This window comes from Labrus mixtus, chromosome 23 (assembly GCF_963584025.1).
Source record: "Labrus mixtus chromosome 23, fLabMix1.1, whole genome shotgun sequence".
Classification (NCBI taxonomy): Eukaryota; Metazoa; Chordata; class Actinopteri; order Labriformes; family Labridae; genus Labrus; species Labrus mixtus.
This window is the reverse complement of record NC_083634.1, coordinates 2,996,880-3,019,496: the sequence shown is the minus strand read 5'-3', so window position 1 is coordinate 3,019,496 and position 22,617 is coordinate 2,996,880. Positions and strand designations below refer to the sequence as shown.

The 22,617-nt window shown below is 40.6% G+C and overlaps 2 protein-coding genes across 3 annotated transcripts; both read left to right on the top strand.

Annotated features, from left to right (window-relative positions):
• Positions 1-716: 716 nt before the first annotated feature.
• On the top strand, positions 717-5,012 carry LOC132958643 (ependymin-like). 2 transcript variants are annotated; one of them, XM_061031610.1, is made up of 6 exons: positions 717-877; positions 1,031-1,065; positions 1,167-1,301; positions 2,194-2,380; positions 2,469-2,556; positions 3,175-5,012. In XM_061031610.1, exons 1-6 carry the CDS (start codon positions 811-813, stop codon positions 3,302-3,304), a joined length of 642 nt encoding a protein of 213 aa, XP_060887593.1. In that variant the 5' UTR covers positions 717-810; the 3' UTR covers positions 3,305-5,012. The 2 variants fall into 2 exon arrangements, with proteins under 2 accessions (XP_060887593.1, XP_060887594.1); XM_061031611.1 differs by lacking the exon at positions 3,175-5,012 and adding an exon at positions 3,105-3,168.
• A 2,582-nt stretch (positions 5,013-7,594) lies between these two features.
• On the top strand, positions 7,595-22,575 carry LOC132958902 (ependymin-like). The gene is made up of 6 exons (XM_061031985.1): positions 7,595-7,734; positions 7,923-7,957; positions 8,056-8,190; positions 9,597-9,783; positions 9,876-9,963; positions 22,440-22,575. Exons 1-6 carry the CDS (start codon positions 7,668-7,670, stop codon positions 22,573-22,575), a joined length of 648 nt encoding a protein of 215 aa, XP_060887968.1. The 5' UTR covers positions 7,595-7,667.
• Positions 22,576-22,617: the final 42 nt, after the last annotated feature.

Genomic DNA, 22,617 nt, shown 5'->3' with positions numbered 1-22,617 from the left:
TAAGTCATATTAAAAGCTTCAATTTGTGCATTTGTCAAATGGGAATGTTTTCTGTGCATTTGTTGCTGCAGCTGTGTGATTTTAGTCTAATTCCTGGTTTAACTTCTCCATATTTCTCTCATACAGTTTGCTCTGAGTTTTTGAAATATGACAGTCTGCTGACAGCAGTTCATATTCATGTGTATAAATGGTCACATGCTGCTTCCACGGCCCCTTTAATGTGAACGTGCTCATAGAAACCCTGTGTCGACTCATCAGGCTGATAACCTGCTTCATGTGACCTTTTAGTGTGACCTTTGTTGGGGGTTAGTGAAGCCAGATGACCAGAAAAAGGTCCTCAATGTGTTGAACTCGCTTCGTTGTACAGGACTCATGTTTTTTACTGATTTATCAATTCAACCAAATGACAGCCATTCTGATATATTCAGTTTAACACCACTTTAACTTTATTATAAGAAATAGCATGGACCCTGTCAACACAAACAACATTCTTCACCCCCTGACCCACTGTGCACTATACATTACACAATGTTATTCTAGCCAACAGAAACCTTCACCAGGATTTAGTGCACAGAAAGTAGAACATGTGTCATTCAAAGGAAGAGAAAATGGCACTTAATACCTTTAATCTTGATGCAGGCCTGATAACAGAAGAGTGAACTGAACTGACTATCTGTCGGGGTTAAAAATAAAACCAGGAAGCAGGACCTACCCCTGGACCCGAGAGGCCCGTATATAAGGAAGTGAATCCCCTTCACAACAGCAGAGTGTTTGCTGCTGCCTGAGAACAGTCGCTTAGACAGAGAAAACATGAAAATCTTTGTGGCATTAGCGTGCTTACTGGCAGGCTGCCTGGCCCAGAAGCCTCACCCGTGCGGTAAGTAAACACTGACAGAGCCAGAAAAGTGATTGTGTGCTTTCTAAATGCTGAAACATTTGTTTTGGCAATGTTTTCCTTTGTTGATTTTACACGGGGATCAGCCATTTGTGTGTTGTGTTATAATTTCACACGTCTTCCTTCAAATCACAGAAAGTCCTCCTCTGCTCAGCGGGGCGCTCACTGTGGTAAGGTGTTCATTGTTTCTTTATGAGCACGATGACGCAGCGTCACAGTGTGAAGATGTGAGAGAGGGAGATTTAAACTCACCCAATTCTCCTTCCTCCAGTCCACGCAGAATGAAAAGCTGTGGATCTATGCCAAATACCTGTACGACGCACTGGGACAGCGGATGAGGCTCTTTGAGTTTGGCACCCTGGATAATCAGACTTTCACCTACGATTTTCTTCTGCTCTATAAAGAGGTGACCAAAGCAATAACAGCAACATTAAATATTTATTTTAGAGTGATAAGAAGAGAAAAGTTGCAATGACTGAATAATTTCACACCTTATTCCCTCATACAGTAGCCTATGTCGAACATTTGAGGATTTCAGAGTCAAATTCTAACTTTGCATTATTTATTTTTTATAGTTCAAAGAAAACTTATTTCCATGAATACCAAACATCCACATTTAAGTTGAATAGAGTGTTTCCCAAGTTGAAATATCGTAGTGCTAATTCTGTTAGCCAGTTAACAGCATTTTCCAGTATGTGTTAGCATCAAGCTAATGAACTAAGATCGATATCCTCATCTGTCTTTGAGAAAATGTGCCCTCACTGGAGAACAATGCACCAGCTACCACTGCTCACAATATGTATAAAGATACTTGGTTCAGGATACAATTTTATTGCAATTTTTCACGATTGTCAAATTTTTTTTAAGACATGAGATTGAGGTAAATTTTTTTGTTTTTTTATTCTCTGGCATTAAAATTCTAAATATCGCTTTGGTTATTTTGTACTTTATATTTAAGTAATTATTCTTTTAATTTTGAGGTGAAAAGATACGGTAAGTATAATCATCCTCATTTTGAAACATCACACCTTCTAAATCTCAAAGTCTTCATTTTCCTCTCCCCAGTCTGTTCGTGTCTCTGTCTGAAGCAGATAGTGCCCCCTGCTGGTTAAAAAAAAGATAGTATTTCTAGTTTTTTGATATCGATTTACATTGTCCATATTTGTGTTGATGTTTAATTGTATTTAAAGGTATCGTTACAATCCTAGTTTTTAGCATGTGATTTTAAAGTCAAGTGTAAAAGAATATAAATGAAGGAAATCCATTTTTGTCCTCATCTAATAACTTTTATCCACCAGCATGTCATGTATGAGATCCACTACCACAATCGTACCTGCAAGAAAATCCCTCTGAAGGTGGACTTTGAGCCTCTGGGCATCCCAAACGACGCCTCTCTGCTGGGCCAGGCAATCGTCGGCAGCTCATCTGGACCTGGACAAGGACTCCTGGTCAACACCTGGACAGGAGATCTGCCCAACAAAGAAGGTCAGAGAGCATTTGTTGGTGTGAGCTATCTAAAACTGTTCATTCTTCTATCCTAAAACTCTTTTTTTTTTTATCTCTCACCCTACAGGAAAGTACATGAGCACGGTGACTGAATTTGGATGCATTCCTGTTTCTGTTGCATTTCAAACAAAACAATATGGATGGATGGTCTTCAGGTCAGTTTATAACAGGCACCTAGACTCTATTAAAGAAGTGGTCGAGCCATGTCGCCCATTTGTTTAAGTACCCCCACCCAGGGACGGCGCCAGGATTTGTTTCTCCCAGTGCTGAGGGGGAGCTTGACTTATGTCTGGGTGCTATGAAAAGTTGATTTTCATGAATTTATAGTTCTCTTTTTTTTCCAAATAAAAGCAGACATATGTGAGGGGGCTTAACTGGGTATGGACAGATTTGTGATGGGGCTATAGCGCCCCCTAGCCCCAATGTAGCGCCATGCTTGCCCCCACCCTACCCTACTTCTGAAGCATTTTAGATGTCTTCATTTTTTGGAACCAGAAGTTATTTGAACAAGAATGTGGAAATGGTTAGGTCTCTCTCCTCTTTGGCATCACAGGTCGCCATGCCTAAAGCATGCCCCGTTTCAGCATCATTAAACTCTAAAAGGGACCATGATGGACACTTTGATTATGATGCTGTATTGAGACTTGAACTGTGAACAGGATTGTGATAAGTCAATGATATGAGAGTTGGGGGCGTGTTAATTCTACTTCAACAGCAGGCTGGATGTTGCCTTTTAGAAACCAGCAAACTGATTTGATCTTTTTCTCTTTCAGCTACTTCAACAACGTCATCGGGATTTCTGACCCCGGTCAGCTCAACCCTCCATCCTTCTGCCCGAGTGCAGACGCTTCAACAGACGAGGAGCCCATTGGCTTCTTTAGTTTGTTCCATCGGAAGAATTGAGGGCCTCCTTTAAACCAATATGTCCAACTCTTCAACATGTGGAAGAAGTCAAACTGAGCCTCTAAACCCAGCACTGTAATTCACTACACTCAAAAAAAAATTCATTGGATTAACATTTTATCATGCCACCTATATTCCATCTAAACAAATCATCTTAAGTGAGCCAAACTTTATCATGTTATTTGAACACAATATACACGTGTGGGTTGAACATCATATTAATATTTGCACACAACTAATTTGCATCTTGTTGAATTTAAATGGTTGTTCTCAGTTATTTTGGTTAAATCAAATTGAATGTACTCTACATTGGTCAAACACCTAAGTCGAACAAAATTCAACCTTGTTGTATCAATACATACGGGGTTTGTCAGTTATACTAATGTCAGTGTTATTGAATGAACTAATGTCAATCTTGCTGGTTTAATTAGTGTTGCGTTCATTCCTATGACAAGAATGTATTGTATATGACCAAATGTGCATAAAAATTACAACATTCAAATTCATTTGACATTTTATTTAACATTTGGTTAATAAACCTTTTGCCTGCATTACCCACAATGCAATTGTAGCAATTTGCTACTGAATAACATTTTTAGCATATAACATACAGCTTCTTCTGGAGCCCCAAAAGTATATGTTTTCTTCACATACGCAGAAATACCTTAGACATGTTAAAACATTTTAACTTGCAAATTTGGTGGGGTTTCCTCATTTAAGGTTAAAGTTTAATATACGTTTTTTCCCCCAAATGCATCTAAAACATTTTTTCATCAAAACATTTAATACTACTAAACATCATTATACAATCTTTCAGTAAGTGCATGACTGTCATTTCAAGTTCTTACAGTCTTACTGCATGTTTTAATTTAACCTGGCGAGTGATAAGTAACCAGGAACAAACAGCTACACTACACTGCTTACAAACACATTTCAACCTGAGACAACATTCTTGGTCTCTGTCTCTTGAGTATACTATATGCAAGTCCTTCTGAACATTTTCATGAATTCTAATTTTAAACTAAAGCAAAAAAAAAAAAAAAAAAAAATCTGCATTGTTGACATCTACTTAGAGCAAATTTACTCCATAAGCTTATATTTTAGGAATTGTGCCTTGGACGACAACTTCTGCCCATCCAGATTCAGAAGAATCTTCTGCATCACTTCAAAAGTGCATTTGAGGTCTGGTGGGTAGCTCAGGTTCAGACAGTATATTAGTCCAAATAACAAAGCACAGGCGATCACAAGTTTGCCCAACTCATTGAGGATCTTCACACCTTCAATCAAGATACCGATGTCCTCTGGGTCATCTCCAGGCTCCGCACCCTCCTTCTGTATGACATACACTCCCAACACACCTCGCTGTCTGTGTTCTGTGGGATAAAATAAGTACATTTTGTTTTATGTTTGCTTGAATTTATGACTTCAACCCAGCTCTGCACAAAATAGATGATGATAAATATTGTCATGGTTGTTTAAAACTGAGAACACTAAATTTGATGTCTCTAGTTTTCAAACTCAAAGAAATTTCATAATTAGATAAAATAATAGGCAGAATTACTATCCCATGTGACAGCACATCATGACTGAACCTCATTTACTTCTTAATTAAAAGGTTAATTATCTAAACTTCAAATTTCAAATAATGTACTGTGAACTTATTAATTTTATCAATGAAAATAATAAAAATACAACTCAAATATTTTAACCTTGTCTCTGTGTGGAAAAAAAGATTACACATATTGATGAGTGTTGAGGTCGTAGGCTGTGTCTGAAATCACACACTCATTCCCTAGTCCCTACTCACTATGTAGTGCACTATATAGTGAGTAGTCATTTCGGACACAGCCTATGTCTTTAGTCAAGTTTTTTTTTTGTTTGTTTATGGTGTAATGTTGATTTCTGACATTTTTAAAGGGGACATATTATGAAAAATCCACTTTTACCGTGTTTTTGAACATATATTTGGGTAACCTGAGTGTCTACAGACCCACAAAATGTGAAATAAACCCATCCAGTCCTTTGTTTGTGGTCTGCATAAGTCTTACAACACAGAGAAAATTTCAATTTTCCATTTCAAATTTGATCAAATACCCTCCCCTGGTATCTCCACCCATGGACTCCAACCTAGAACAAAACTTTTGTGCAGGTCGCTATTCTCAGAAACCTCGACTGTATGGCAAAGGCGGGGGTGTCGCTGTCATATACAGAAAAAAATTTCATCAAGTCAATATCTTGTGGGGATTTCTCCTCATTTGAAAGCCTTATATTCTGTGTCAATAAGCACCACCTATCTTATTTCTTTTTAGTCTACCGTCTACCGTCCAAAATTTAATTCCACTTTAATCTCTGAATTTTCTGATCTCCTGTCCTTTACTTTTGTTTTGCATCCTACTGGGGCTACACATGTTAAAGGCCACACTCTCAATCTGGTACTATCATATGGCCTAAAGATCGATAGTGTAGACCTTATTAATTTTTGTTTATCAGATCATTATTGTGTCAGCTTTAACTTGTATGCTCCTGTGACTCCTAAACTCCCACCTGCTCCGGTTCGCAATTCAAAGTTTTTTCTATTGATAAAATTGGGAAAATCAGATCATGGACCAATAGCACCCATAATAACAACTCACCTGTCCCTGAACCATCAAATCACAGACCACCTTAGGTTCCACCTCTCACTTTTTTCACCATAATATCCTTATTTACTCTAAACGATTTGGTCAAAGGCATGAAGTCCTCGACTTGCCCCCTTGATGTGGTCCCTACAAGGCTCCTGAAGGAGACCATGCCTACTATTGGTCCTTATATTTTATCTATTGTGAAAAACTCACTAATCTCTGGCTCTGTCCCTGTCTATTTTAAAACTGCTTTGATTTAACCCGTTCTTAAAAAAAACAACTCTGATCCAACCACCCTGGAAAACTATAGGCCAATTTCAAAGCTCCCATTCTTAGCCAAGATCCTTGAAAAAATTGTCTTCAATCAACTTCAAGCTCATTTAACAAACAATGAATTATTTGAAAACCTCCAGTCTGGCTTCCGATCTCTTGATACAGTGGATCACAACATACTTATCAACAGACTCGAAAAATGGGCAGGTATCAGTGATATGGCCTTAAACTGGTTCAGGTCTTACCTCCAGAACAGAAGTTTTGCAGTGTCAATGGCTGGGTCAGTGTCGTCAACAGCAGAGTTCGTACATGGGGTCCCCCAGGGCTCAGTTCTAGGTCCAACACTATTTTCAATTTACATGCTCCCTCTTGGTAACATCATCCGTAAATATAATGTCAACTTTCACTGTTATGCCAAGGACACACAACTTTACCTCCCGATTACACCTGGTGACCATTCAAATACAACTACTCTCCTCAAGTGCCTTTCAGAAATAAAATCATGGATGTCGGACAACTTTCTACAACTCAACGACGCAAAATCAGAAGTCATAGTAATCGGTCCCCCATCAAAAAGAAATCAACTTACTGCACACCTAGGAGAACTAGCCCATTATGTGAAGCCCTCAGCCAGAAACCTTGGGGTTGTTTTTGACCAGGACTTGTGTTTTGAGCCGCAAGTTAAGAAAGTTGTACAGTCCTGTTTATACCAGCTCAGAAATAAAGCTAAGGTCAAATCCCTCATGTCGCAAAAAGATCTGGAGAAACTCATACACGCCTTCATTTCCTCCAGGCTTGATTACTGCAATTCATTAAACACCTATCTAAGTAAAAAATCAATCCACCGTCTCTCCACTCGACAAACTGCAGGATTTTCCACTTTCAAGAGCGAAAGGTTGCCGCTTGGTCCTCAATTAAGCTTAACAGCAATTAGGCACTCTTTGGGGAGGGTGGAAGTATGTCTACAATATTTTCTTTTTTGTATCTGTGTCCTTAATTTCACAACTTAAAATTTTATTTTTGTGATTCCAATCACAGGTGTGGTCCCATTATTGAGGGTCAGCAGTTCAAAAAAGAGTCACTAAAGTTCAGTTTTCTTCTGACACATCTTTTTGCTGTATCCTCCTGCTCCAACTGAATCCACTTCTTGATTCATCAGCCTCCTTCTTCTCTGAACAAAAAAAACAACATTCTTTACCTCTGACCCACTGTACTCTATTACACACCTTTTATAAGCTTCATGAAGAAACATCAACCAGAAATTGTACAGAAAGCACAGAAGAGTGTCATAAATAGAGAGAGAAACTGACTCATTACATTTGATCTGGATGGAACTCTGATAACAGAACACTGACTCTCAGGGTTCAACATAAAACAAGCTACGAGGACTGTATATAATGAAGTGACTTCCCTCCAGAGCAGCAGAGGGTTTGTTGTTGCCTGAGAACAGCAGCTTACACAGAGAAAACATGAAAATCTTTGTAGCATTAGCGTGCCTTTTGGCAGGCTGCCTCGCCCAGGAACCTCAGCCGTGTGGTAAGTAAACACTGACAGAGAGAGGACAGTGATTGTGTGTAATCTTGTGCTGACTAAATACTGAAACGTTTCTTCTAACACTGTTGACTTACAGAGTGATCAGGTGCATTTCATGTTTTTCTTTTTTCACCTTGTTTTAAATGTCCAATGCATTGTTATTATTTCACACATCTTCTTCCAAATCACAGAAAGTCCTCCTCAGATGAGCGGGGAGATAAGTGTGGTAAGTGTTCCTGCAGCATCAAAACCCTAATGACAAAGTCCTGTTAGAAGATGTGAAAGAAGGGAGATTTAAACTTCCTCAAATTCTCCTTCCTGCAGAACACATCGGATGAAAGGCTGGAGATGTACGGCAAATACCTGTACGATGCACTGGGACAGCGGATAAAGCTTTTTGAGTTTCGCACCCTGGATAATGAGACTTTCACCTACGACCTTCTTCTGCTCTACAAAGAGGTGACTGAACCAATTCAATACACACTCAATCAATATCAATGTGATAGCAGGTTAACATTTAAAGTAGAAGTATTTCATTGAAGAATGTTACTCTCAGTATCTTGTATATGAAGACAAACTGAGTTAAATTCTTACTCCAATGTTGTTGTTGTCTACATAAGGGATAATTTAAAAAGAGACATTTCACCATTTTGGCTGTCCGGGGCTTCAAGTTTTGTTGCCATGGTATTGAAGCATTTATGATGCCGTCTGATTTGCTGCCATGGGGTAGACGTCAGAAACCTGAGGAAACAGCTGCTTTTTACATTAAATGGACTTGTGCTTGTACAGTGCTTTCTAGTCTTCTGAGCACTTTCAGTAATAATTAATCCCATTCATACGCAGCAGACAAAGATTGCTTCTTGTTCCGAAAACATAAAATGGTTAATTCAAAAAACCCAGATTTAAGGATTGGAAGGAGGTTCAAAAACCAATGCAGGTCATCGCAACATGAACACTTCCTTCATCTGAGCTCCACAATCATAAATCAATATTGCTTTTCAAGTCCTCATTGTCCTTTATGAAAAAAAAAACATGTTCCCCCCAACAGATTCAGAATCTGACCATTCTCTACTGATGGAAGTTTAATGTCACATTATTAAAATAACTGTTGACGTTGTGTTAGGAATTATAGTTAAAAGTTAACATAATGGGGGGCGCTGGTGGAGCAGTGGTTAGTTTGTGCACCCTATGTACTGAGTCTATAGTCCTTCAAGCGGGCGGCCCAGGCTCAAATCCAGCCTATGGCTCCTTTCCTGCATGTCATTCCCCACTCTCTCTCTCTCCCTCCCTGATTTCCAACTCTATCCACTGTTCTATCTCTTCAATAAAGGCACAAAAAGCCCAAAAATAAATCTTAAAAAAAACTGTTTACATAGAGGTTTAGATCAGTGGTTCTCAACTGGTCTGGTCTAAGGACCCACCGTCAACTCCTTCATAAAAATTGTGACCCAAATTTCAGATATTTTTTCAACAACTTGGGGTTAAGTGTCTTTCTCAAGCACACATTGCCAAAGCCGCCCCTCCCCCATTACTGATATTCACAATGAGTGTTACGTTTAATTGTGTAAAGAAGTGGATGTGAATATTTGTCAGAAAACATTTCTTAGGCATGTGAAGGACACTGCAGGTACTACTTGGTTCCACATGGGGCGCCGAAATTGACACGTTCCAATTGTGCATTAGCAAACTGTGAACCGTTGGAAATTCTGTTTGTGTTGTTCCTACAAGAGTTTACATGCTAAAAATTAAATGGATTTAATTGGTGTTCAATCTAAAGTAGTAAAGTCAGGAGGGAAATAAACTAAAATAATATTATAGTTGCATGAATCAATAAGCATTTTAATCCCTCTTCTTCCATCCATCAGCAAGTTGCGTATGAGATCAATGACCGTAACCGTACCTGCATTAAAAGACCTCTGAAGGGGGACTTTATGCCTCTGGCCGTCCCTAAAGAAGCCTCTCTGCTGGGCCAGGTTGTCATCGGCAGCTCGTCTGCACCTGGACAAGGACTCCTGGTCAACACTTGGACGGGAGATCTGCCCAAACAAGGAGGTCAGAGAGGTCATGTCATGGTTGGAGCACTTTCAATCGATTGTTCTTCTATCCTGAAATATTCTTATTTTGTTTAATCTTTGACCCTTCAGGGAAGTACAGGATGACAGTCACTGAATTTGGATGCATTCCTGTCACCACTTCAGTCCAGACCAAACCGTTCGGATGGATTGTGCAAAAGTAAGGCAGAAAGTGAAATAGTGATAGGCACATAATCTGTACAGAAGAGGAGGACGTTACCAATGTGGCATCACCTATAAGTTTAAAAAAAAGTTTGAAGCACCAAGTCTGATATTTTGGCTGTAGTCGTGTTTTTTGATTGGAAGCAGAAGTTACCATATATGGACAGAAAGGTTTCTTTGGTTGCAACTGGTCAATCTTGGATAGCCACGTCCTATGACATGAATTGCTATCAGCAAATGGGACCATGATTTACAAAATGAACATCATGCTGTATTGAATAAACCCTGACTAGAGATTGAGACCACAGACTCGTTAGAAAAATGTTCATGAAGTCGATATATCAAATGAGAAGTAGGCTAATTTTCCCTCCTGGTTTCATACAATTAGATTGCAAATTGAGTCTCCCCGTGCTGGCCATTAAAAGAATGCAGGTTTTTATTTAATCAAGTAAAGCATTGGCTTCACTTCTGAAACCTGAGCTAACGTCCACTTCCTCAATAAGGTGTACAGTCAGACTGGATGCTCACTTTTGATTTTACATGTAACAAATTTCACTTTACAAATTATTAGATTTTTGGTTTTTCTGTTTCAGCTTCTTCAACAACGTCATCAGTATCCCAGACCCCTCTCAGTTCAACCCTCCATCCTACTGCCCGGATGCAAACAGTACAACTAAAAGTGTCCAGGAGCCGCTTGACTTCTTTGACTTCTTCCATCACAAGAATTGAGGGCCAGCTTAAAAACCCAATGTGTCCAACCGTCTGAAATCATTTTTAATCAAATCAAACTAAGCCACTAAATCAGAGCTTCGTCATTTACTTTACATCAGAGATCTGCTGGAAAAAATGGAAATTCCAAAAATGTCATCAATGTCTAGCTATAGTTTAGATTCCCTAACAAAATGTGATTAATGTCACATTATTGATGAATATTTGTTTACTTCTCCAGGATTGATTGAACTTAAAGATGGACATATAATGTTTACGTACTGAGTTAGGGGGCGTAGTGTCCCTGAATGCATCATTTTCTTTTTCTCAACTAATAAAAACTAACTCTGCACTTGATATTCCTTCAGCTCTTTTCAGGGACAAACAATAAAACTGTCAAACAGTACTTGGTCAATGCAAAATTTTAAAATGTATGTCTACTTTTTAACTATCCCATGTGACAGCACATCATGACTGAACATCATTTACTTCTTAATTAAAAGGTTAATTATCTAAACATCAAATTTCAAAGAATGTACTGTGAACTTATTAATTTTATCAATGAAAATAATAAAAATACAACTCAAATATTTTAACCTTGTCTCTGTGTGGAAAAAAAGATTACACATATTGATGAGTGTTGAGGTCGTAGGCTGTGTCTGAAATCACACACTCATTCCCTAGTCCCTACTCACTATGTAGTGCACTATATAGTGAGTAGTCATTTCGGACACAGCCTATGAATTTCGTCAAGTTTTTTTTGTTTGGTGTAATGTTCATTTCTGACATTTTTAAAGGGGGCATATTCTGAAAAATCCACTTCTACAGTGTTCCACAAAATGTGAAATAAACCCATCCAGTCCTTTGTTTGCGGTCTGCATAAGTCTTACAGAGAAAAATGCTCTGTTTCAAATTTGCTCTCCTTTTGACATCACAGTGGGATTCTGGTTAAAAAAAAAAGTCCGCAATTTTAATTCTGGCTAGCGAAGGAGTGATGTCTACGGGGAAAACTCAGGTGGGGACTCATTGCATTTAAAGAGACACACACACCAAAACAGAGCGTTCTGAGAGAGCTGGTTTATACAGGGTCACAAACCTCCTCTGGTGCTTGATTCATGTTATATTTTGACCAAAGCACAGCACAGATGTTTCTTTTAGATCACAGGGGACTGTTTGAAAAGGTGGAAAAGGGGGATAATATGTGGCCTTGAAAAGTTATTTGTAATGAGTCATCTTGATAATAGATACAAACATGTAGCTTTTAACCTTGATGTTTAAGAAGTGCAAAGTGAGACTTTGTGTCATCACTGGTCAAAGTGTTTGCAAAATGCTCATATAAGGGCACCACAGAGACGGTCGAATCACAACAGAAAGAGGTTTGGTTTATAATTGTTAATGTTACATTTTATGCAAAGATTAAATTTGATTAAATGTGTTTACTACATATGTGAATAGCTTATGTTAATTTTTTCTGTTTTGTAAAACTTAGTATGTAAAACAGGAAAAAAGATGTCAACGAATTGTGTATAAAATCATTTAAAAGTTGGTACATGTACATTTCTGTATGACTGAGACATGGCCAAAACCAGAGGAATATAGTGCCCTAAATGAAGCAACCCCTCCAGCTTTCACCTATTCTCAGAAACCTCGACTGTCTGGCAGAGGCGGGGGTGTCGCTGTCATATACAGAGAACGATTTTTTCGTCAAGTCAATATCTTGTGGGGATTTCTCCTCATTTGAAAGCCTTATATTCTGTGTCAACAAGCACCACCTATTTTATTTATTTTAGTCTACCGTCCACCAAAATTTAATTCCACTTTTATCTCTGAATTTTCTGATCTCCTGTCCCTGCTTTGACTGAACTATGACCGAATCTGTATTATTGGTGATTTTAATATTCATATATGCTGTCCTAGTGATGCACTTGCTGGAGATTTCCTTAACCTTTTGGAGTCCTTTACATTTGTTTTGCATCCTACTGGGGCTACACATGTTGAAGGCCACACTCTTGATCTGGTAATATCAAATGGCCTAAAGATCGATAGTGTAGATCTTATTAATTTTTGTTTATCAGATCATTATTGTGTCAGCTTTAACTTGCTGACATGCTGTATGCTCCTGTGACTCCTAAACTCCCACCTGCTCCGGTTCGCTCCTGTATCATCAACTCAACTACCGCAAGTAAGTTTTCATATGCTTTCTCAATTATGTCAGCAGATCTGCCCCTCCTCCCTCACGCCGATTATCTGGTCAACTCCTTTAATGACATCTGCCGAGGAACACTAGATTCAGTAGACCCGGTCAAATCAAGATCTTCCTCAAGAATCCTCCCATGGCTCAATGACCATACTCGCTCCATTAAGAGAGAGGCACGTAAAGTTGATTGTAAATGGAAGACCTCTGACCTCCACGTTTATTTTGAGCATATGAAAGCACTTGTGAAAATATACAATGATGCAGTTAGGGATGCGAGAGCAACATATTTTTCCACTCTAATTTCTCAGAACACCCAAAACCCAAAACTTATATTTGAAACCCTTGACCGGCTTGTTGGTCCTCCCACCAACAGGACCATCACTTGATCTCTGTGAGCAATTCAAAGTTTTTTCTATTGATAAAATTGGGAAAATCAGATCACGGATCTCCTGTCCTTTACTTTTGTTTTGCATCCTACTGGGGCTACACATGTTAAAGGCCACACTCTCAATCTGGTACTATCATATGGCCTAAAGATCGATAGTGTAGACCTTATTAATTTTTGTTTATCAGATCATTATTGTGTCAGCTTTAACTTGTATGCTCCTGTGACTCCTAAACTCCCACCTGCTCCGGTTCGCAATTCAAAGTTTTTTCTATTGATAAAATTGGGAAAATCAGATCATGGACCAATAGCACCCATACTCACAACTCACCTGTCCATGAACCACCAAATCACAGATCACCCCAGGTTCCACCTCTCAATTTTTTCGCCACTGAGCGCTGCGTTTGATACAGTGGATCACAACATACTTATCAACAGACTCGAAAAATGGGCAGGTATCAGTGATATGGCCTTAAACTGGTTCAGGTCTTACCTCCAGAACAGAAGTTTTGCGGTGTCAATGGCTGGGTCGGTGTCGTCAACAGCAGAGTTCGTACATGGGGTCCCCCAGGGCTCAGTTCTAGGTCCAACACTATTTTCAATTTACATGCTCCCTCTTGGTAACATCATCCGTAAATATAATGTCAACTTTCACTGTTATGCCGATGACACATAACTTTACCTCCCGATTACACCTGGTGACCATTCAAATACAACTACCTTTAAGTGCCTTTAAGAAATAAAATCATGGATGTCTGGGGCAGGATTTTCACGAAAATCCAAGCTTAAAAGAGTCTGAATCCGAAACTGCAGCAGAACAAGCTCTGATCTGAAAACTAGGAAGGTTTTGTCAGCTAGGTGGGTGAATCGAAACTTGCTTTGAGTAGATATTGATAGTGGGTCGTTGTCAGGCATTGTTTGGACTGAGCACTTAAGTTTCATTCTCTGAGCATCAACAGGAGAGGCAGTTGATGCGTGTCACACCCTCTGTTGATGGTAAACTGAAAATCTGGGGCGGGATTTTCACGAAAATGCAAGCTTAAAAGCGTCTGACACTTCAGCGTGGCCACAGAGCCCGGGCATCCACAACTACTGCTTTGCCTATTTTCTCTGGTCATCTGCTAAACGCAACATGTGCTACAAAGAAATCTCTGTCATTCATGGGAACAGGAAAAGACACATCTGTCATAGACAATAAAATCTTAACAACTTGTCTCTGCTTAAGAAAGCCTCTTCTACCCAGTCTTCATTTACTTTTGGCCTCTGGAACTGTCAATCTGCTGTGAATAAAACTGAATTCATCCAAGCACTTGCAAAAATGTCAGACATTCAGGCACTTGCCCTTACTGAAACCTGGATCCGCCCAGAAAATACAGTCACACCAGCTGCTCTTTCTGTTGACACAGTGTTCTCACACACACCCCGCTCTGTTGGACGTGGAGGTTGTACAGGTATCCTCATTTCTAATACCTGGAAGTTCAATAAACTCTTCCCACTGAGCAACAACTCCTCATTTGAATATCACATAATCTTGGTTACTGCTACTATTAAAATGTACATTGCTATCATTTACCACCCACCAGGGTGTAATCTGAATGAATTTGTTGTGGAACTGGACATGCTACTCTCAGAAATCCCTGATGATGGAACACCACTGATTGTAATGGGAGACATGAATATACACACTGATAAAGCCCAGGCAACAGACTTCCTTGCTCTCCTATCCTCATTTGACCTCACGCAGGTCCCAACTCCTCCTACCCACAAAGTTGGCAACACTCTTGATTTAATCCTGACTCGGAACTGCTCGACAGCAAACCTGACTGTCACCCCTCTGCATCTATCAGACCACTTCTTTATTCAATTCACAATCTCCTTGCCGGAACTCCCTCAGGCACACCCACAAATGGTGTCATTCCACCAAAACATGCGATCGCTCAAGCCAGCTCAGCTGTCTAACGAGGTAATGGCTGCCATGCCTGCCCGAAAGGTCTTTACTGCACTCTCTACAGACAAGGCTACAGACATATTCTGCTCCACACTAGCCTCATCTCTGAACAAGCTCTGCCCTCTGGTGTCCAAACCCGCTCGCAAAACCCACCCTAGCCCATGGCTCACGGAAGTCATAAGAGAACAAAGAGCAGGGCTGAGGTCAGCAGAGAGAAAATGGCAAAAATCCAAACAGTCCACTGACCTCAGTGACTATAAGCAAAGACTTGTCTCATTCTCCTCCAGCCTGACAACATATTATCAGAACAAGATATGCAATGACACAGATACAAGAAAAATGTTTTCTGCTTTTAACTCACTGCTTCAACCACCTCCTCCAACCTCCGATCTGTTCACACCAGACATGTTTGCCTCGTATTTTACTGAAAAGGTTGCAACCATCAGTAACCAGTTTTCTGAGCCTGACCAACTCAGCCCAAAGGCACCAACCAAAAGTGCCTCACTCAACTCATTCTCCTCTCTGACTGAGGATGAAGTCTCTAAGCTTGTGCTAGACCAGGCATGGGCAAACTACAGCCCGCGAGGCCATATACGGCCTGCCGAACTTGTCCAAATTATATTATTATTATATTAAATTTTATTATAATTAAACCTCGTTCGTTTTCCCCTGTAATGCCCGCATTTCCCCAATAGATGGCGCACTTCAGAGTGTGGTGTATTACGCCCTTCTTCACTTTTTCGCTTTGCCCTATGAACCCGTATGAGCCCTCCTGTAAAAATGAGCGGATCAAAGAAAAGAAAAGTGGACAGTGAATGCAGAGTGTTTAATACGGAGTGGACAACTAAATATTTTTTCACTCCGATCAAAGGCTGTATGCCTGATATGCCAAGAAACTGTCGCAGTTTTCAAAGAGTACAGTATCAGCCGTCACTTTGCTATGAAGCATGCTAACTACACTAGCAAGCAGTCCCCGCAAGAACGGGCGGCTACAACTCAGAGGTTGAAGGCTAATTTACAGACTCAGCAACATTTTTTTCACCAACAAACTGCGATTCAAGAGTCAACTACCAAGGCAAGTTTTTTGCTGGCATTCAAATTAGCAAAGGCTAGCAAGCCTTTCTCCGAAGGCGAGTTTTTAAAAGAATGCATGGTAGAGACAGCAGGTCTCTTGTGTCCGGAGAGCCAAGGCCAGTTTGAAAAAATCAGTTTATCACACAGGACTGTGACTCGCCGTGTGGAACTGATTGACGAAGATATAGCCAGCGAATTAAACAAAAAGGCTGAGTCCTTTAAGTTATATTCACTAGCGCTGGATGAAAGTAATGACGTGAAAGACACTGCTCAGCTCCTCATTTTTATCCGTGGGATTAATGACAGTTTTGAGATAACGGAGGAGTTTTTGACCATGGAGTCCCTGAAAGGAAAAACACGAGGAGAGGACTTGTATAACCAGGTGTCTGCTGTCATCGAGAGAATGAAGCTACCTTGGAGTAAACTTGCCAATGTCACAACGGATGGATCGCCAAATTTAACTGGAAAACATGTTGGGCTGCTGAAAAGAATCCAGGATAAAGTGAAACCAGGATGTTATTTTCCTTCACTGCATCATCCATCAGGAATCTCTGTGTAAGTCTGTATTGCAGCTTAATCATGTCGTGAATCCAGTTGTAAAACTTGTTAACTTTATACGAGCAAGGGGACTTCAGCATCGTCAGTTTATTACGTTCCTGGAGGAAACTGATGCGGATCATCAGGACTTACTGTACCACTCTCGTGTCCGCTGGTTAAGTTTGGGCAAAGTGTTTCAACGAGTGTGGGAGCTGAAAGAGGAGATCAGCGCATTTCTGGAGTTAATGGGGAAATCTGACAAATTTCCTGAGCTAAGCGACAAGAACTGGCTTTGTGACTTTGCATTTGCTGTGGACATATTTTCACACATGAATGAGCTGAATGTGAAACTACAGGGGAAAGATCAGTTTGTGCACGACATGTACAAAAATGTTAGAGCCTTCAAATCCAAGCTAACTTTATTCTCCAGACAAATTGCAAACAAATCTTTCGCTCATAAGAAATACAGCAAATCCCTTGACGACCTGCACGGAGAATTCTGCCGTCGGTTTTCTGATTTTGGAAACATTGAAAAGTCACTTCAGCTGGTGTCTTGTCCCCTGTCAGAAGACCCTGAAACAGCACCACAGGAGCTGCAATTGGAACTGATCGATCTTCTTCTTCTTTGTTTGGTTCGACCTACGTATGTGAGCAGACATTCAGCGTCATGAACATCAACAAAGCCCCTCACAGATCCAAGTTAACTGACCAACACCTCGGCTCTATCCTGAGAATTGCCACTACAAAACTAACTCCAGACTTTAATGCACTGGCAAAAAAGGGAGATCAACAACACTGTTCCCACTGAAACTGAACGTGAGTTTCTCTACTGTGTTTATTAAAATTTAAATTAATTAAATGAATGCATTTGGAAATCAATTTGTACAATGAGCCTTGCATATTCATGCTTTGCTACCTGTTAAAGGCCACATCCTTTCATGTAATGGCTTTTACATGTCATTTATATTAGTTCACAAAAACACTCCATCCATCTGTTCCTGGCCCGGCCCCTCTGTCAAATTTTAGAACCCATTGTGGCCCGCGAGTCAAAAAGTTTGCCCACCCCTGTGCTAGGCTCTCGGCCCACCACCTGTCCTTTGGACCCAATACCATCAAGCCTCCTGCAGACCATTTCCTCTCCGCTTAATGCTGCACTTAAGCATATCATCAACTCCTCTCTGTCAACGGGTGTGTTCCCCACCGCATTCAAGCAAGCTCGGGTCACCCCTCTGCTCAAAAAACCCACACTAAACCCAGCCCAGGTTGAAAACTACAGACCGGTTTCTCTTCTGCCCTTTCTGTCAAAAATACTTGAGCGCACAGTCTTTAAGCAAGTCTCTGAGTTCCTGTCCAGAAACGTTCTGTTTGACCCAAATCAGTCAGGCTTTAAGCGGGGCTACTCTACTGAAACTGCACTACTGTCAGTAACAGAATCGCTATGAGCTGCCAGAGCTGCAGGTCAGTCCTCAGTTCTATTACTACTAGACCTGTCTGCTGCCTTTGACACAGTCAACCATCAAATCCTCCTATCCACGCTCTCTGAACTTGGCATCTCAGGATCTGCCCTCTGCTGGTTCGTGTCCTACCTCTCTGGGCGATCCTTTAGAGTGTCGTGGAAGGGAGAAGTGTCTAAAGCGCACAGCTTATCCACAGGGGTACCTCAAGGGTCAGTGCTTGGTCCCCTTCTCTTCTCCATATACACAAGCTCACTTGGTTCAATAATCCGCTTTCATGGCTTCTCATAACAATGCTATGCTGACGATACCCAGCTCTTCCTGTCATTCCCGCCAGACGATGTTACAGTCTCTGCAAGAATCTTATCATGCCTTGCTGATATCTCTAAATGGATGAATGAACGGCACCTTCAACTCAATCTTTCAAAGACTGAGCTCCTTGTCATCCCAGCCAGTCCCTCTATGCAACCACAGATCAATATCCAGCTTGGAACAACCAAACTCATGCCCACAAAGTCTGCCCGGAACCTGGGTGTCATGATTGATGACCAGCTAACTTTTAAGGTTCAAGTAGCCTCGATTGCCCAGTCATGACGATTTGCCCTGTACAACATCATGAAGATCAGACCTTACCTGTCAAAACACGCTACACAGCTCCAGGTACAGGCTCTTGTGATATCACGCATCGATTATTGCAACTCTCTACTGGCAGGTCTTCCTACATGCACTATCAAACCTCTGCAAATGATACAAAATGCAGCAGCACGACTGGTCTTCAACCTTCCTAAAAGAGCACATGTCACTCCGCTGTTCATCTCCTTACACTGGCTCCCAGTTACTGCTCGAATCAAATTTAAAACTCTGCTGCTCGCTTACAAAACAGCGACAAAAATGGCTCCTCCTTACTTTAACTCTCTCATCCAGGTCTACACTCCCTCCCGCCCACTACGCTCTGCCAATGAAAGGCGTCTGATCCAACCTTCACAACAGGGTCCTAAGTCTCTGACTAGACTCTTCTCCTCTGTTGCCTGCCGGTGATGGAATGAACTTCCAAACTCCATTCAATCTGCAGAGTCCCTCTGCACCTCTAAGAAAAAGCTAAAGACCCAGCTCTTTCATGAATACCTACTAACTTAATGATGATGGTTTCGATATCATTGATGATGATGATGGTTGTGACGATTGTTTTTGTTTGATAACGATGACTTATAAGATGGTTTCTATACTGACTCGAGCTCTCAAGAACTGCCGTCAATGTTGTGCTTTGCCTCTGTGCAATGCCTGTCAGCACCTGTGTGTCCAATCGGATTCAAAGCTGATCGTTTGCTCTTACTGACATTGTTCCCTTTTTTCTAGATCCTTGCTTGTGTTGTACTTACTCTCTGATGTACGTCGCTTTGGATAAAAGCGTCTGCTAAGTGAATTGTAGAATTGTAGAATGTCGGACAACTTTCTACAACTCAACGACGCAAAATCAGAAGTCATAGTAATCGGTCCCCCATCAAAAATAAATGAAATTACTGCACACCTAGGATAACTAGCCCATTATGTGAAGCCCTCAGCCGGAAACCTTGGGGTTGTTTTTGACCAGGACTTGTGTTTTGAGCTGCAAGTTAAGAATGTTGTACAGTCCTGTTTTTACCAGTTCAGAAATAAAGCTAATGTCAAATCCCTCATGTCACAAAAAGATCTGGAGAAACTCATACATGCCTTCTTTCCTCCAGGCTTGATTACTGCAGTTCATTAAACACCTGTCTAAGTAAAAAATCAATCCACCGTCTTCAAACTATCCAAAATGCAGCAGCTCGGCTTTTAACAAGAACAAACAAATGTTTACGTATGTAAACACGGTTTTATGAATGAAAGTGAACCTGTAACATTGTGCGTACGTACAGGCTGTTGCCTGTATCACAGTTCTCAAGCCTGACTAGAGTTATTTTAGAGGAAACTATACATAGGAGTCTTAGCCCAGCACCCCCCAACAGCAACTAACAAATAGAAAGGTGGGAGGTTGGGTGGGTGTCTGAATTTTCTATCCTCATTGGAGGAGGCCTGAGGTAAACCCCCAGCAGTTCCAATCCTTAAAAGCAATCACTCCACTCACTTTCTTTCTCTTCAAGTGTGGTCTGCTTCACCAGAGGATACACTTTTTGCACATGATGGACTCCAGCATTCAAGGAGGCAATCTTCCTGTTCTTGACTTACATAGGTTAACCTCCAGAATTGAGGTTGCTCAGTATAGGTAGCTCCTCACACGCTGAATTCAAGCATCAGAGGATTCAGCTGACTACTTCCACCGCATATTTTTAGGAGTTTTGGAAAAGTGTGCAGTGTCCTATACATGCCTAAGAAATGTTTTCTGACAAATATTCACATCCACTTCTTTACACAATTAAACGTAACACTCATTGTGAATATCAGTAGTGGGGGAGGGGCGGCTGTGGCAATGTGTGCTTGAGAAAGACACTTAACCCCAAGTTGCTCCCCCTGCTTTGTCTGCTGCGTATGAATGGGATTAATTATTACTGATGACTCTTTACAGAGCAGCCATCAGTCTGTCAATGGGTAGGTGGGACATGTAAAAGTGCTCCGAAGACTAGAAAGTACTGTACTAGCTCAAGTCCATTTACCATGTCCATTTAGTGTCAAATGTAAAAAGCAGCTGTTTCCTCAGGTTTCTGTCGTCTACCCCGTTGCAGCAAATCAGACGGCATCATAAATGCTTCAATACCATGGCAACACATTGAAACCCCGGACAGCCAAAATGGTGAACTTTCAAAGTTCCATATCACGCCAATTTTAGCATCCCTTCACTGGCTCCCTGTTGATTTTAGAATTGATTTTAAGATTATTTTAATTACTTTTAAGGCACAACATGGGCTGGCCCCGTCTTATATTTCTGAGCTTTTAACCCCTTGTCAACCGATACGCAGTCTGAGATCCTCTGACATTTTCAAAACCAAAACAGAGACGTTTTAAAATAAATTCATCCCTGTACAGCGTGTGCCAGTGAGGACAATAACTATTCAGACCCATTTAGTTTTTTTTTAATTAATTTTTTTTAGAGTTTACATGCTAAAAAAAAAATCGTGAATGGATTTAATTGGTGTTCAATCTAAAGTAGTAAAGTCAGGAGGGAAATAAAATAAAATAATATCATAGTTGCATGAATCAATAAGCATTTTAATCCCTCTTCTTCCATCCATCGGCATGTCATGTATGAGATCAATGACCGTAACCGTACCTGCATTAAAAGACCTCTGAAGGGGGACTTTGTGCCTCTGGCCGTCCCTAAAGAAGCCTCTCTGCTGGGCCAGGTTGTCATCGGCAGCTCGTCTGCACCTGGACAAGGACTCCTGGTCAACACTTGGACAGGAGATCTGCCCAAACAAGGAGGTCAGAGAGGTCATGTCATGGTTGGAGCACTTTCAATCGATTGTTCTTCTATCCTGAAATATTCTTATTTTGTTTAATCTTTGACCCTTCAGGGAAGTACAGGATGACAGTCACTGAATTTGGATGCATTCCTGTCACCACTTCAGTCCAGACCAAACCGTTCGGATGGATTGTGCAAAAGTAAGGCAGAAAGTGAAATAGTGATAGGCACATAATCTGTACAGAAGAGGAGGACGTTACCAATGTGGCATCACCTATAAGTTTAAAAAAAAGTTTGAAGCACCAAGTCTGATATTTTGGCTGTAGTCATGTTTTTTGATTGGAAGCAGAAGTTACCATATATGGACAGAAAGGTTTCTATGGTTGCAACTGGTCAATCTCGGATAGCCACGTCCTATGACATGAATTGCTATCAGCAAATGGGACCATGATTTACAAAATGAACATCATGCTGTATTGAATAAACCCTGACTAGAGATTGAGACCACAGACTCGTTAGAAAAATGTTCATGAAGTCGATATATCAAATGAGAAGTAGGCTAATTTTCCCTCCTGGTTTCATACAATTAGATTGCAAATTGAGTCTCCCCCTGCTGGCCATTAAAAGAATGCAGGTTTTTATTTAATCAAGTAAAGCATTGGCTTCACTTCTGAAACCTGAGCTAACGTCCACTTCCTCAATAAGGTGTACAGTCAGAATGGATGCTCACTTTTGATTTTACATGTAACAAATTTCACTTTACAAATTATTTGATTTTTGGTTTTTCTGTTTCAGCTTCTTCAACAATGTCATCGGTATCTCAGACCCCTCTCAGTTCAACCCTCCATCCTACTGCCCGGATGCAAACAGTACAACTAAAAGTGTCCAGGAGCCGCTTGACTTCTTTGACTTCTTCCATCGCAAGAATTGAGGGCCAGCTTAAAAACCCAATGTGTCCAACCGTCTGAAAAAT

Excerpts from the sequence above, each read along its gene's own strand:
- LOC132958643 (XM_061031610.1), top strand. The coding sequence starts at position 811 with ATGAAAATCTTTGTGGCATTAGCGTGCTTACTGGCAGGCTGCCTGGCC. Across the intron at positions 1,066-1,166 it reads TCAGCGGGGCGCTCACTGTG|TCCACGCAGAATGAAAAGCT; the intron begins GTAAGGTGTTCA and ends TCCTTCCTCCAG. Across the intron at positions 2,381-2,468 it reads AGATCTGCCCAACAAAGAAG|GAAAGTACATGAGCACGGTG; the intron begins GTCAGAGAGCAT and ends CTCACCCTACAG.
- LOC132958902 (XM_061031985.1), top strand. The coding sequence starts at position 7,668 with ATGAAAATCTTTGTAGCATTAGCGTGCCTTTTGGCAGGCTGCCTCGCC. Across the intron at positions 7,735-7,922 it reads CCAGGAACCTCAGCCGTGTG|AAAGTCCTCCTCAGATGAGC; the intron begins GTAAGTAAACAC and ends TCCAAATCACAG. Across the intron at positions 7,958-8,055 it reads TGAGCGGGGAGATAAGTGTG|AACACATCGGATGAAAGGCT; the intron begins GTAAGTGTTCCT and ends TCCTTCCTGCAG.